The following is a 14,676-nucleotide window of genomic DNA, read 5'->3' on the forward strand; positions in this document are numbered from 1 at the left end:
ATAAAGGGCACTTTTAGGGGTAATCACCTATGTGGGGGGGGGGAGAAGCAGGGTGGGGGACTATGTAGGGTAGTGGGTAGGGGTTTTTATTATTGGGGGGTTTAGTTCTCTCTCATGTAACCCCTCCAAAAAATTTAATCAATGAACAGCTTCTTTGAAATCTTTATGCCTTCTCCTCCTCTAATCCACTCTGGCCCCTCTCTTGGGAATTTTCTTTGGCTGTTGGCTATTGAGCAGACTCAGATCTTATCAACTCAGACTGCAAAACACACCCACTCCAGTCTAGCAGCCAATGAAGGAATGACATTGCTAGTTCCCACAGAAACTCTGGTCTAGCTGTCTGCTCCAATATTTTCTTCTATCCTCCTGTCCTGAGAGGATATATACAGAATAAGTTATGGGGTTCAGGTGGGGTAGATGTGCCCAACTTATATACATGGTAGGAAAATATAGGGTTTACATGTCCTTTAACATACCCACTAACATACCCACTCAAAAGCTGCCACTGCCTTTCCAAGTTCCTCCCACTAGCCAACCATATAGATCTAATGTAAAAATTAATAAGAGCAATATATATCAAAAAGGGCATCTTACTTCACACTGACACGTCATCCTATAGAAAACAAGCTCTTTCGTTATCTGCCTTGTTAAATAGTAATGTTTGCATGTACTGTCCAGCAAAGTGTAACAATATTAATAACAGAATGAATTCCATTTTAGAGCCTAAGCCGCATTAAACTTAAAAATGGAAGCAGATTATTTTCCACAAGTCTTACACGTTTAACACTTTATTTTTCTAACCTGTATATCATAGTTCTTCAAATACAATTTCTGTGTATGGCTCCCAAACAGGATTTGTGATTATCCCTTCTCAGGCACAGGTGGATCAGTCACAGCAACTAAGCCAGTATATTAAAATACTGCAATGCAATTTGTGGCACAGTGCACATTCTCCAGCCTGCAGTGACTTGGGTATATTTGCAGCAATGCCTGTTTTAAGCCACATACACTATTAAGCTAGCACATATTTAGGATCAGAGAGAGAGATGTGTGATGTTGACATTAATGAGGATTTGATTCATAAAGTTCCTAAGAAAAGAACAAGAATTCAAATTGTTATACTCTTCAGATATTAGAAAATTGACAAGTAGGGCAATAATAGATGATCCCTGAACTTCTTTTGTATATCTGGATGACTGCATTTGCATAAATATAGAACTCAAATTAGCTAGTATGAACCATTTTACCAATTCAATGATTTTAATGTATTTTATTTATAAAGAATCAACACTCTCTATTATTATTCAGTGTTTAAGAAGAATTAAGAAGTGTTGCTTCAGTCTTGCTGAGCCTTTTGACTTAACATTAAGGGATAGATTAATCAAGGGTCGAATTCAAAATTTCTTATTGTCAAATTTGTATCGAGTTTTTCTAAAAATTTGAATTCAATTTTCTAGGTTTATCATACTCTGTCCCTTTAAGAATTCAAATTTGACTATTCGCCACCTAAAATCTGCCGAATTGCTGGGAGAGGTCCAGGGATCAATTTTGAATTGTTTGCAGTCTTCCTGACATTGGAGAAAAAACTCAAATGGGGTTTTTAAAATTTGATTCGAGTTTTCCGGGTCGATTCCATTCATCTGAGTTTTAAAAATTAAATTTTGAATTTATGGGAGTTTAGGGGAGTTTTTAAAAACTCACATGAATTCAAAATTCGAATAATTGATAAATGTGCCTCTAAGGGTACATTCCAATTCTGCTAAACATTTTTTTTTTTGGCCTAACTGAATCAAATCCTTGATTCAGTGCATTCCTTAATAGAGGTTTTATATAGTGAGGCTGCGGTGGTAAACTTTTTATTTCTTGATATTACCAAACTAGTACCCTATATTTTTAATATTGGTGAGCTTTTCTTGACAAAGGTTAACCTTACATAAAAAAAACAAATTCTACCCCTCAAGTGGTTGAAATATTAGGTATCCTCCTGACTTGGATTCTTAGCAAGTATTAATTAACTTAAATATGAAAGAGGTCATTTCATCGGAAACTGAAGTCTTCTGCCCTTGGAGTTGAAAGTGAATTTTCAATAAAATTCAAACAATACCAAAAGGACATAAGGATGCTAAGGGGAAAATATAAAGCTGAAGTTAATATTTAAAAAGCAAAAATAAATATACTGAATTGTTTTTTGTGAAATGTTCAAATAAAAAACATGCTAAGTCTATGCCTCTATGTTACAGTTTTGCTTAGATAAATATAAAGGCATAATTAAGCTTCCAATAAAATAGTAAGGAAAAAATGTAATTGTAAAGCTATGATTGTGACAGTGGAAGGGGGATTTTTACAGATTTTGCAGATCAAGAAAAAATGATAGTTTTTTTTACCTGGAGTACTACCAATATAGAATATTCGAAGGAAAAACTATAGGAAAGGAAAATGCAAAATACCTGTTTGACCTATATGGACGAGCAGTTGTCAAAGTTGAAACTTGAGAAGAGACAGGGAAGGAAAAACTACAAATCAGCAGACATCACAGCCTGGGCACCCCCGCTCTACTGTTATCATCGGGGTTTTCTGACTGTAATTACACTACTGTAAAAACTTTAATGTGGAAGATTTTCTTGTAATTATAACAATTAGAGCTCTGCAAAGCCATGAAGCTCTGGCCATACAGATAACGAACATATTTTAACTTGAGGAAAATTTTAGACGTTGAGGCAATTTCTCATGCAATGTCTTAAATTCAGTCTTTTGATGTATTAAACTATATTGTTTACCTGGGTATGAAAAAACAATGAACAACATTCATACGGAATAACATACTTGCATGTGAGCCATAAAGAGACATTAGACTAATCAACAATGGCTTTTTTTTATTATCAATCCCAATTTTATATTGCCTTTCTTGATAAGTAAATGATGAGTACACCCATTCTTCAAAAACATGGAGCCAAAGGGTTATTATTACAAAAATGTTGGTAGTGGGGATTGAATATTTTCCAGAGTCAAACATGTTTATGATCTGGATATGTTTTCACAAAAAGCAAGCCTTGGTTGGCCATATTAAAGTTACCTTGCAATATAAGAAAACTGCATTTGAAAAAGCTTTGAAGGCCTGGAAAGTATATGGCAACAGTTTGCACGACTCAAGTGCATGTATTTGGAAAAAGCTCAGGGAAGCTAACTGATCCACTTAAGCTTACATTAATATACTGGTTTTCCAACTAGCTTTTAAAATAACAGTTCGAATAAATTACATTGTTATTATAAGATTATTATAAAAGCAAACTGATCACAATTGCCAGATGCACTTGCAAATCAGCACTTTCTCATGCTGTGCTTACAGAAACAAAGACAAGAAGTAATTAGCCCAGCCCATCTGAGCTTACACTGTAGCGCTTGGGCACCCAGTGGAAGTAGAGTATAGAGACAAATTAGTACAGAATTAATTGCGGTTTTGCTCTTGGAACTCAACATACATACAGAACATAATATACATGCTAACTGAGCCTTCATCAAGGGTAGAGGGTGCACAACAATAAATAAACCCACTAAATAGTTTTGTGAATCTATTTGGTTGGCGTGAACACTATGATTTTCTTGTATAACTATGTTTTGGTTAAATCAGCAACCTTATAATTTGTTGAGGTGGGTCGTAACAAAGGTTGGTGAGGAAAGAAAAAATTAAAACTACCATTAATTAAAACATACAAGGCCTTTAAGATCAGAGATAAGTGCAACATGAGCATGGAATTGTAGACGTGCCTCAAAGAAATATCTGCAATACTGAGTGAGAAGGGGTAGAGATGGAAACGTGATACAGGTATGGGACTGGTTATCCAGAAACTCATTATCCAGAAAACTTTGAATTTCGGGAAGGTCACCTCCCATAGACTCCATTTTAATCAAATAATTCAAATGTTTAAATTTGAATTCCCTTTTCTCCGAGTACCTTGTACTTGACCCCAACTAAGATATAATTTCCCTTTATTTGAGGCAAAACAAGCCTATTGTGGGAATCCAAATGATGGAAAGACGGCAGATTACGAGAATTCTGAATAACCCATACCTGTATACAAAGCAATACAGAAATTAGGTTAAGGTGGTTGACTTCCTTCGGACAACAGTGGGAAAACTGCAAGTTGCTTTCAGCCCAAGATTGTTTACAAAATACATATTGGTGCTTTGAGGCTGCAATCACAAGCAATTGCTACTTGGGACCATTCCTATTCCTCTCATCTTCTGCTCATTAATGGATAATATAACACCTTGCTGGAGGTAGACAAAAGAACTAGAGGGCTAGGTATGGGCTCCTATATACATTTTTTTAAAGGTAACACTTGATGGTATTGTGTCTTCTGCTATGAAATGATGCAGTGTGTGCAAAGAAAGTTCCAGAGGTAGAATTAATCCCTGGAGGTGTGACGTAAAATAATTTATAAAGCAATAAGAAGCTCAGATTTTTTTTTTATTTTTATAAGATATAACCTGATGGAAATGCAATTTAGCCTAATGCTAATGATGGCCTGAGGAAAAAAAGCCAATTTTTTTGGACTAATCTACACAGAAATGTAATGCAGGCTCCCCAGCAACTAATCCAGCCATTGTGAGTAAAACCCTTTTCTTCCAGTCTGCCATAGACAGCAATGTGTTCTCTGCTGGTGAAGCAGAGCCAAATCAGGCCTTAAGTAGAAAACAATACACAGAGGGAAGGGAAATATTTCAGATTTCATTACTTAAAACCCTTTGGACAAACTTCCTTTTGAAAATGTTGTAATATGGTAAAGGCTTCCACACCTGCCACATTCAATTAAATGTGATCTACTAACGTGTTTAAAGTCGAAAGGTTTTAGAGGTCAATGGATCACCCAAACAAAAGAAGGGCAACAAATTGCAGAGTCAACATGCAATAAAAAAATCATTAAATTAGCCTAGAAAAACATTTGTATTGGCAACATCTCAATAAATGCTCTCAAGCACTATACAATACAAAGAAACAGCCCCTGCTTAGTACAAACACGTTTCCATTAGTATTGTACTAATTGTAAACTGAATTTTCTCTTAGTATCAACATATAAAAAAACTAAATATATTTGCCTGAATACAATATATCTATAATAAAAGACAATATATCCAATTTGTTTATAGCAGCATGGAGCATGAGCTGTTTTAAGGTGAGCACCTGCCTCGTGTAGTATAATATTCATGCATGTTTTTGTACTTTGAATTGTATGCCTTAATCAGTAATTAGCCATGGGTGACAATAGTAATTATTCTATAGTTCTCTCTAGACCTAATGTCAGTAACATTCTATATATTTATGTGAATTGTGCCTGACTATGCATAGAGAGACAAAATTAAATAAGAAATGTGTGCATGGCTCTGGAACAGCCAGTTCATTTGAAAAGGTATATACTAAACCAACTACAACATTTTTATTGTAGTTAATATTATATTATTAAACCAGGAACGTAAACATAACAGCATAACGTGAGTTCCAAATATTGGAACACAATACTAACATAAACGGCTAGCAATTAGACATTAGAACAAAAGAAAAAAAGTAAGAAGTTTATTTAATAATCTGGGCCAGTTATGTAATTCTGTTAATGTTCATAATACAGGTATGGGATCGGTTATCCAGAAACCAGTTATCCAGAAAGCTCTAAATTACGGAAAGGCCATCTCCCATATCCAAATAATCCAAATTTTTAAAACAATATTTCCTTTTTCTTTGTAATAATAAAACATTACCTTATACTTGATCCCAACTAAAATATAATTAATCCTTATTGGAAGCAAAACTAGCCTATTGGGTCTTATTTTTTTTATGATTTTCTAGTAGACTTAAGGTATGAAGATCTAAATTACAGAAAGACCTGTTATCCTGCCTGAAACCCCCAGTTCCTAAGCATTCTGGATAATAGGTCCCATACCTGTATATATTTTGTAACAAATAAAATATAGGAATACTACATGTTGAAAAAATAGAGAAAGCCTTTGGACTGCTTTATTATATTTTACAAAGAACCACATGGTCTTGACAGATATTGGATAAAATATACAATATATGTATTTAAGGTATGTCGGTATGCAATTTATGTACATATGCAATCTTAGGCCACTTTATCAAGTGTGGTATGTAAATAAAGTAGCAACTAAATATATTCTTTAATATAATTTGGAACTCAATGTGGTCAAATTGACATTACTATGCAACTAAAAGAAAAACCTGTATTTTCTTAATACGGTAATAAGAGATTGTGCAGGGATCTTGCTCTTTGCATAGACAAAGGCAAACTGCAAGAAGGTGCTTACAGTAAGCAATTAGAAGGTACGGTTAAAAAATAATAATGAGTAGTCAAGCAAATATGGATTTCTTAAAAAAAGAAAAAAGGTGATATAATTTACCTAATCATTGTTGTACCTAACACATACAGAAACTTATGGTTTCAGTTAACTAGAAGCACTCAGAAATCATTGTTCATATAAATAATACTGTATCCTAAGAAATGCAGGCACCCTGCTAGATAATGACGAGCATGATTACCAGCCATTGATCACAATCAAATTAACAGCAGTCAGCCTAGTGACTTGTGATGTGAGTTAATGAATGCCAAATAGACCTCTTACATGTTAGATTAGCTTCTCAGATGGTGATCGATCATTTATTCCAAAATCAAAACTGCTGTTGAGAGAGGCATAATGCATAACTGTAATTTTAACCCCTGCACTAGGGAAGGGTGTCATTAAAATGTAGTCCAGTAGATGTCACCCTGCCTCTTGGCAATGAAGATGTTGCTGAATAAAGTCAACAGCTGTGCCAAGGTGTTCATTAGTATGTTTTACCAAACGATAAATAGCATAGAAGTTATTACTATGTTTCTAAATTTAAAGTCTGCTTACATAAACCCCAACAATTAGCAGCTTAGCAGTCATCATGGGTAATAGGCATCGATATGCAGTAAACCTAAGTTGAAAAAGATACCTCTTACTTACCTTTTTAATTACATTTGCCTGGCAAAATAAATCCATCAATCTGCCAGTGACTGCACAATTAGCTAACTTGACAAAAAGTTCAATACAATGGCAGGACAATGCATGCAATCTCTTAATTAATATGATCATATGAAATTTTATTGTACATACAAATGGAACCATTTCTTTTTTTAGTTCAAATGTATTCAAATCCAGCATGTTTTCTGCTGTCAAAGAACCCCAATATACCAAAGATAATTATACTAAATTATGTTTTGCTTTATACTATGACAATGAAACTCTTGTAAGTAGCCATAAATTAAGTTATTGCATTTCTACAGTAAATGCCTTGCTATTGTTCTTCTTTTAATCTTTTTGTTAACTAAAATATGCCTAAAATAATTATATACTTCTTTGGTTCACAGAAATTCACATTTGTATTCCTTTACTTTTTCCCTTCCAGAAATTCAGAAGTAAAAGGCCCAGCCACTGAAAATAGCATAAAGCCATTCTTTTTACAGTGAATTAGCTAGATACTAGTAATAAGCAAGTACTATACTCTACTTCTGCCTTCATTATACAAATTATATTAAACTGTTAATTGTCTTTCTCTAAGTTGCATGTCTGTGATTTATAGCATGTATGTGTGTTGAATATCATGCATAAAGGAAGAAATATGCCTTGGACAATTTTAGGCCATGAAAATTTGCAAGTAAGAAGCATCCTAGCATTAGTTGGATTATACAGATCAATGTCTCTAACGTACAGCAGAAATTGTTATTTTTTTTTTCCAAGTATTCTATCAATACATGGCAAAGAGTATGCGGTGCCTACTTTTGATCTGCCAAGAAAAAAATGGCACTTTTTGATAACATTTTTAGTAAAAACGCCTGACTACACAATTGTGGTTGCAAGTTCATGAAAAGTCAATAATGTGAGAGTAAGAGAATAAAAAAAGTTATCTACTTACTGTTAGGTGGTACTGTCTCCAGATTTCTGGGCAAGCCTGGAATATAAAAAATATTGATCAGCCAGAAGCATGAAACAAGGTGCTTTACAGCCTGTTGGTTTTGGCATGACACAGCAGTTGCTGGTGATGGTCCGAGAGAGAAAGAAAAGGATTAACTGAATGGGTCAGAGTTTCAGCTTCACAAAATCTGGCTGCACTGTTTAATTGAATTTTACACTGCTTTAACACACACCCTGTGACTCTTAATAAGCCAGAAAAGTCCCCACCTCTTCTTTCCTTGAAAATCCAAAGTTTTGGGAATCTTTCCTAGCTGTCTGTACTTTTAACCAATTGAAGAGCCTGGGTTTGTAAAAAATGGGATGATAGAAGTAACTCTCTCCAGCTCTCTGTAACCAAAGGAATTGTACTAACTTTCAGTTTAAAGCAATATAAGCCAGCTTATTATTGGATGAGTCAAAGTCAAAGACATGTCCCACAAGTTACTGTTAACTAATATTACCAGCCAGCACCCTTTGTGGAGTGACAGTAGTGGCACAGAATGTTTAGCTCCTCTATCTATAAAAATGGATCCAACATGGTATGTTGCTACCTTCCCTGTGGCTGGGTGCCGGGAGTTGTAGGGTAAGAACAGCTAGTGGAACAGAAATGTATACCCCTGTAAATCGATGTAAATATTTTCATTACATGAGTTTAATGAACAAAATTTATTTTTTTATACTTGTGGGCCAGTCTCTGGACTTTTATATGTTATTTAATGTCAAAAGAAACATAAATTGAATTTGTTTGTTAATGCTTTGTTTCATATTAAAGCAAACCTAAGTGCAACAAATACATTTATTCAGTGAAGCAAAATGCTTCCATCTGTTAAGTCAGGCTGAGAATGTAATTATTTTTATAAAAGCAAAATAATTAAACCAGAAGCTACAGGCACAGCAGGTGCAACTGAGCAACATTATAGAAGCAGAAGGGAAGCCATTTTAAAATCACATATGCCAGCTATGCACAAATTTTTATTTTATATATTTTTTATTTTTATAATATTTATATATCCTTTCTGTTTTGTTGTTAGTCTGGAGAAAAACAAGAACAAATAGGCTAATATATCTGCTCCAGTAACTGCTAGAAAGAAATCTTATGATTGAGGGAGTGGCTGTATTTTGCTAATGGACATTAGGGATGGGCGAATTTGACCCGTTTCGTCAAAAATTTGCTGCCAGAGAAATGTCGCCAACGCCCATTGAAGTCTATGTCCGTCAAAAAATTGTTGTCGCCCGGCGTCTTTTTTTTTTTTTGACGCACAACGTCAAGTCTATGGGCATCAATTTTGAGGCGAAACAAGGCGAAAAAATTCACCCATCCCTAATGGGCATCTTTATCTAAGGTGCCGCTCTAAATACATGTAAATTGTGTTTAGATGATCTGCAGTAGGAATGGTAGATAATGTAAGTTCTCTACAAAGAATTGGGCCTGATTGATCAGGGCTTTTGTTGGTCTTTAGGGGAAAAATAAACCTTTTTTTCTACAAATTTGGTCTTAATTTTGGATTTAGAAAAAAGTTAAATCATCATGTCATATGAACAGAATACAATGTATACAGTACAATGAAATTATTACTTGAATCACACACCATATCTCTATTTTGCAATGCAATCTTTTTGCCCCTCCATGAGAATATTTGTTTTACAGGTTCCTGGAACAAGATAAGACATAGAATTGCATACAAAAACAAACAGGCAATATTTAAATTGCCTTAAATGAAATATACACGTGATGATGATGATAATGTGAGATGAAGGAATTGCTAAAAAAATCTAATTCATGGCAGTTGGTTGCAACACTATATAGCTTTGTTTGCTCAAGTCACTAGTGCAAAAAAACTAGTCTTTTTGTTATCCCCTGGCATCCAATCTCCTTAAAAGTTTACCACTTGCCAATAAATACATAATAGATAATGAAGGCTCAACCTTTGTCTCTCAGAATAAACAGCTAGAGACCCTTTGTAAAGCTTCAATTACTTTCATTTACATCTAACCAGAAAATGCAATATGTCTTCAAAATCATTGACTCTCATTGCTTTAAAAATCTCTATACCGTTCTTGACAATTTTTCTGTATTATGCCAAGAGACATTACAAATAATACTGAAAAAAACCCAAAAGAGGCAATCTAACACCAGAAAACATACACACCTACCATTTTCAATGGACTATGAAAACGGAATTGTGTGATTTATTCTTTAGTTATGGTTAGTTTCCGATTACCCACACTGTTACAGAATAAAATGGTTGAAAAATCACAATTACTGACTTATCCCATGCTGGCAAAATGCCATAGTCGCATGACCTTTTTATATAAGTGGCGCATAAATAGAGGAAAAAGGCATTTGGTTTAATAGCAATTATTTTATTATTGTTGTAGTTTAACCCACTGATGCTGGGAAATATGAAACAATATTCAGTTTCAATACAGTGCAATGCAGTTGTTTGCCTTTACTTCAACTTAAAGCCACTGAGGAGAAAAATATATTAGCATGCATTTCCACAGATTTAACATATGCACTTGCAATTGTTCTTGAAATAATATGCAAATGTTGATGAACAGGAGTGGAATCTTTTGAAGAAACTGCACAGTATAAAAAGAGTCTCAGGTCGGTGATTACAGTGGTCTGATTATATTGGACTGAGCTCAAAGTTTTCCAGAGGTACATGGAACCAAGACACTATTGCAATCATTGCACAATTTGAATATTTGTTTGGTAGTTGTTTGTTTTTTTACTTTGGTTATACAGGTATGGGACTTGTTATCCAGAATGCTCGGGACCTGGGGTTTTCCGGATAACAGATCTTTACGTAATTTGGGTCTTCATGCCTTAAGTCTACTAGAAATTCATTTAAACATTAAACAAACCCAAATAGGCTGGTTTTGTTTCCAATAAGGATTAATTATATCTTAGTTGGGATCAAGTACAAGCTACTGTTTTATTATTACAGAGAAAAAGGAAAACATTTTTAAAAATTTGGATTATTTGGATAAAATGGAGTCTATGGGAGACCATTCCGTAATTCGGATCTTTCTGGATATTGGGTTTCCGGATAAGGGATCCTATACCATAATGTACATTTTATAACAATTCACTTCAGCATGATGTACTTTTAGATGCCATAAAAGTAATGTAAGAATCCTACTAAACTGGTACCCTAGTTTCAATATTTTACTGCATTCATATTAATACTGTACTTTACAGTAGTACATTATGAAAAATCTAATGCAAAATGTCAACTAAGTCAGAGCCTTTTCCTAGCCTTTTCTTGTAGTGAAACTTGTGATGTGGTCTCATCATGTGTATAACATCATACCAGATGACTGGGAGGAAACTATATTGAACTGCATAATAAACTTCCCTTCAGAACCCACAAATACGTCTCAAAAGATTATTTGCCACCCTAAAAGAACTGGGGGTCTTGAATTGTATATGGTCTGACCACGTTGAAGAAGAAAACCGTTGTGTTTTCAGAAATATGTGAATAAAAATTGCTTTGTGCATCTGTTTGATTTCCACTTCCCCTATTTTCAAATGTGAACATCAAAGAAAATACAACACTGAGACTTAAACAGCCCCTGACAGCAGACCGAAACCAGAGTTCTCAATAGACAGGCCCTTGCCACCAGTTCTCTTATTTCCACAACAGTGAACAAACACAAAAAACACCACTAAGCGGCCTTTTCCTCTTTCTCAACTCTTCTTGGTCAGCCGTCTGCCTTGTAGTAGTGAGAACCCATGTACACAGCCTTCTGGAAACACAGCACTGAAAAAAAGGATTAGCTGCACTTACATGCTAGCACTTGCAAAAGTGAGGTGAAAGTACTAGTACAGTATTACGATATATGAAAAAGCCAAAATGCTTGTACTTGAAAGAGACTTAGGACAAGCTTGTGTGCTCCCTGGGAGAAAATGTTGCCGTGATGAGTGACAGGGCTTTCAGGAAATATGTTCACAATCACAGACAGGGAAGGCCATGACCTAGATCGTTTAAGAGCTTGTCTTGTCAAATTATCAAAAGCTCCTTCCCTTTCTGAATAAAAAGGGTGACATAAGTGAGTGTCAGAAAGCTGTGGGCTGACAAGCCAAGCATACAATAACAGGACGTCACATACTTGGCAAAACACCACCACTGCTGGCGGCAAATCTTAATGAGAGCGCGGCTGGCCCAGGAGACTTGAGTCCCTGCTGGCACAGCAACTCATCTCGCAGAGAAAATCCTTCAGCTCCCAGTCAGTTATGGTCTGACACGACGCCTACAATTACTAAACACAACTTTTTAACAGAATCCTCTTGTGCTTTGTCAAAGCCGCTTGCTGTTACAAGCCTGCCCAGTACAAGCCTCTGCTGTAAAACAAAGGCTTTACCAAAATGCAGCACAGAGTAGTGGCACAGGAAGGTGTAACAGTTAATTGCAGGAAGATGTAAATATATAACTTAATAAGATGTTAAGCTGTCTTTGATTTACAATTTTTAAAAAATGTTCTTCCAAAACCCCTCTGTCAACCCGTGGTGTAAACCAGTAGAGGAACCTGGGTGAGAGGGGGCTCAGTAAGGAATCACCAACCTAAAATTGCTCAACTGCTTTCGATTTGTGCCATCTAGCAGCAAAGGGCCTTTATAATGTTTCATTCATTTGCATTCATTTGTTCCCTTGCTAAGTATCCTGCAAGCAATGTAAGCAGATCAGAAAATATTGTTAAAGATAATTATTTTCCCCAAATTACAGACATAATTTACAAGAATTCTCTGATATGTCATGGTTTAACAGCTTAGTTGACAGGTCCAGAATCTCAGATTTAAAAGTGTTGTCCCATTAAGGCCTTTGAGACCTGTACTTGAACAGGACTAACCTAATTCATGTAACTGCCATTGAGAATAATTACAATTCAACTTAGACATTCTTGTTTCACACTTTCATGACTATGCACAAGAATTCAATATTGAAGGCACAGTAACACCAAAAAATGAGTGTTTTAGAGTAATTATAATATAATGTACTGTTGTCCAGCACTGGTAAATGTTCTGTTTGTTTCAGATACTATACTTTAGTTTATATAGAAAAGCTGCTGTGTAGCTGTGAGGGTAGCCATTCAAAGCGGAAAAAGCTCTGTAGTATACAATAGGATTCTGCAGAGCTTACTTGTTATCAACTATGTGCCTTGTGCTTGAGTGGCTACCCCTATGGCTACACAGCAGCTTGTTTACATAACCTATAATAGGGTTTCCAAAGTAAACACTTTAGTTTTACTAGTGTAGGGCAACACTACATTATATATTCATTACTTAAAAACACTTTCACATTTTGACGCTATAGTTCCTTTAACAGAAATCTTTTTTAATCAAACAGTTAGAGAGTGTTGACATTTACACTGCATGGCTTACTCAACCAAGATATTCATACCCGACTAAAAGACAATACTAATTACACATATTGATTTAATTTCTGAGTGTTTGAGCAGATACATCTTTCTCAAGTGAGAGAAGCAGAAATGCACAACATCCGCTTTTAAATGCATGCACAGACCAGCAAATTTTTTTTGTTATGACTTGGCCATCTCCGAAAATGATCTGCACATGGCAGTAGCTGCTGCAAGTCTTCCGTGCATCAAATACAATGAAAACCTTTTTTTAAATCAAAAACACAGGCAACCTTAATGTACAACATTTATTAAGTTCTACAAATAATTTTTGATTGTTTGCAATTCAAAATGTCATCCCCAAATACAGTAATCTTAATCAATACAAGATCAATGAATGAAATTATTTGAAAAAAATGGTGTAAAAAGCTATGTAAAATAAATGGCAAATTTATCAATGTGTGTTTTATTCTATGCCATGCTAATGCCAGATATGTCGTTTTTTTGCTCTGCTTCAAACCTTTGTAAGTAAGTTCAGCCAGAAGTTGCGCAAAAAAAATTACTCAATTTTTACTTTTTTTTTTTTTTTTTTTTTTTTTTACACGGTTATGCCTGGTGATATGTGGTGCATTACTCTGACGTTTTTACACAATACATCTGGCCTGTAGAGTGCTGCTCTTAAAAAACAACAGTTTAAGGTCCAGAGATCTTTGAAATCATGGACTGGCGGCAAAATTAATATAGGTATGGTTTTTGTTTGGCATTGCTTTATTTTTCTGGATAACAGGTGTTAAATGCCAGATAATAGCTTCATTAAGACAAAAATAAAAAATATACTTTTTGCTGGTTTCACTACAGTGTGAATCTTAAATAATAATATTAGCTCTTCCAACTAGGGATGCATTAAATCCAGGATTCAGTTTGGGATTTCTCCAAACAGAATCCAAATCTTAAAAATCACATGACTTTTTATCCCATTAACATGGAAATTCTTATTTGTTCCTGTGCACTGTGCAGAAGGTTATTTTTGCCCTTCTTTGTTCTAATTGGAGTGAATCCCCAAATAGTGGGTTCAGTGCATCCCTACTTCAGACCTAAAATTAAAGGATGATGGATACATTCTCCTGTAGGTCCATTTTACTAATCCATCCAAAGAAAAACTGAGAATGGGAAATGCAGTGTAGCTCATTTAAAGGTACAGTAACACCAAAAAATGTAAGTGATTTAAAGTAATGAAAATATCATGTACTGTTGCCCTGCACTGGTAAAACTGATCTGTTTGCTTCAGAAACACTACTATAGTTCATATAAACAAGCTGCTGTGGAGCA

At 35.0% G+C, this 14,676-nt stretch overlaps 1 protein-coding gene across 1 annotated transcript in view; it reads right to left on the minus strand.

Moving 5' to 3' along the window:
- The window catches only part of zcchc7.S (zinc finger, CCHC domain containing 7 S homeolog), a 100,833-nt gene that overhangs the window by 12,967 nt on the left and 73,190 nt on the right, over positions 1 to 14,676 (minus strand). Inside the window, exon 6 of the mRNA XM_018239939.2 lies at positions 7,949 to 7,984. Coding sequence (XP_018095428.1) covers positions 7,949 to 7,984 — 36 coding nt within the window. The remainder of the gene's footprint in view (positions 1 to 7,948; positions 7,985 to 14,676) is intronic.

Source organism: Xenopus laevis, chromosome 1S (assembly GCF_017654675.1).
Source record: "Xenopus laevis strain J_2021 chromosome 1S, Xenopus_laevis_v10.1, whole genome shotgun sequence".
Classification (NCBI taxonomy): Eukaryota; Metazoa; Chordata; class Amphibia; order Anura; family Pipidae; genus Xenopus; species Xenopus laevis.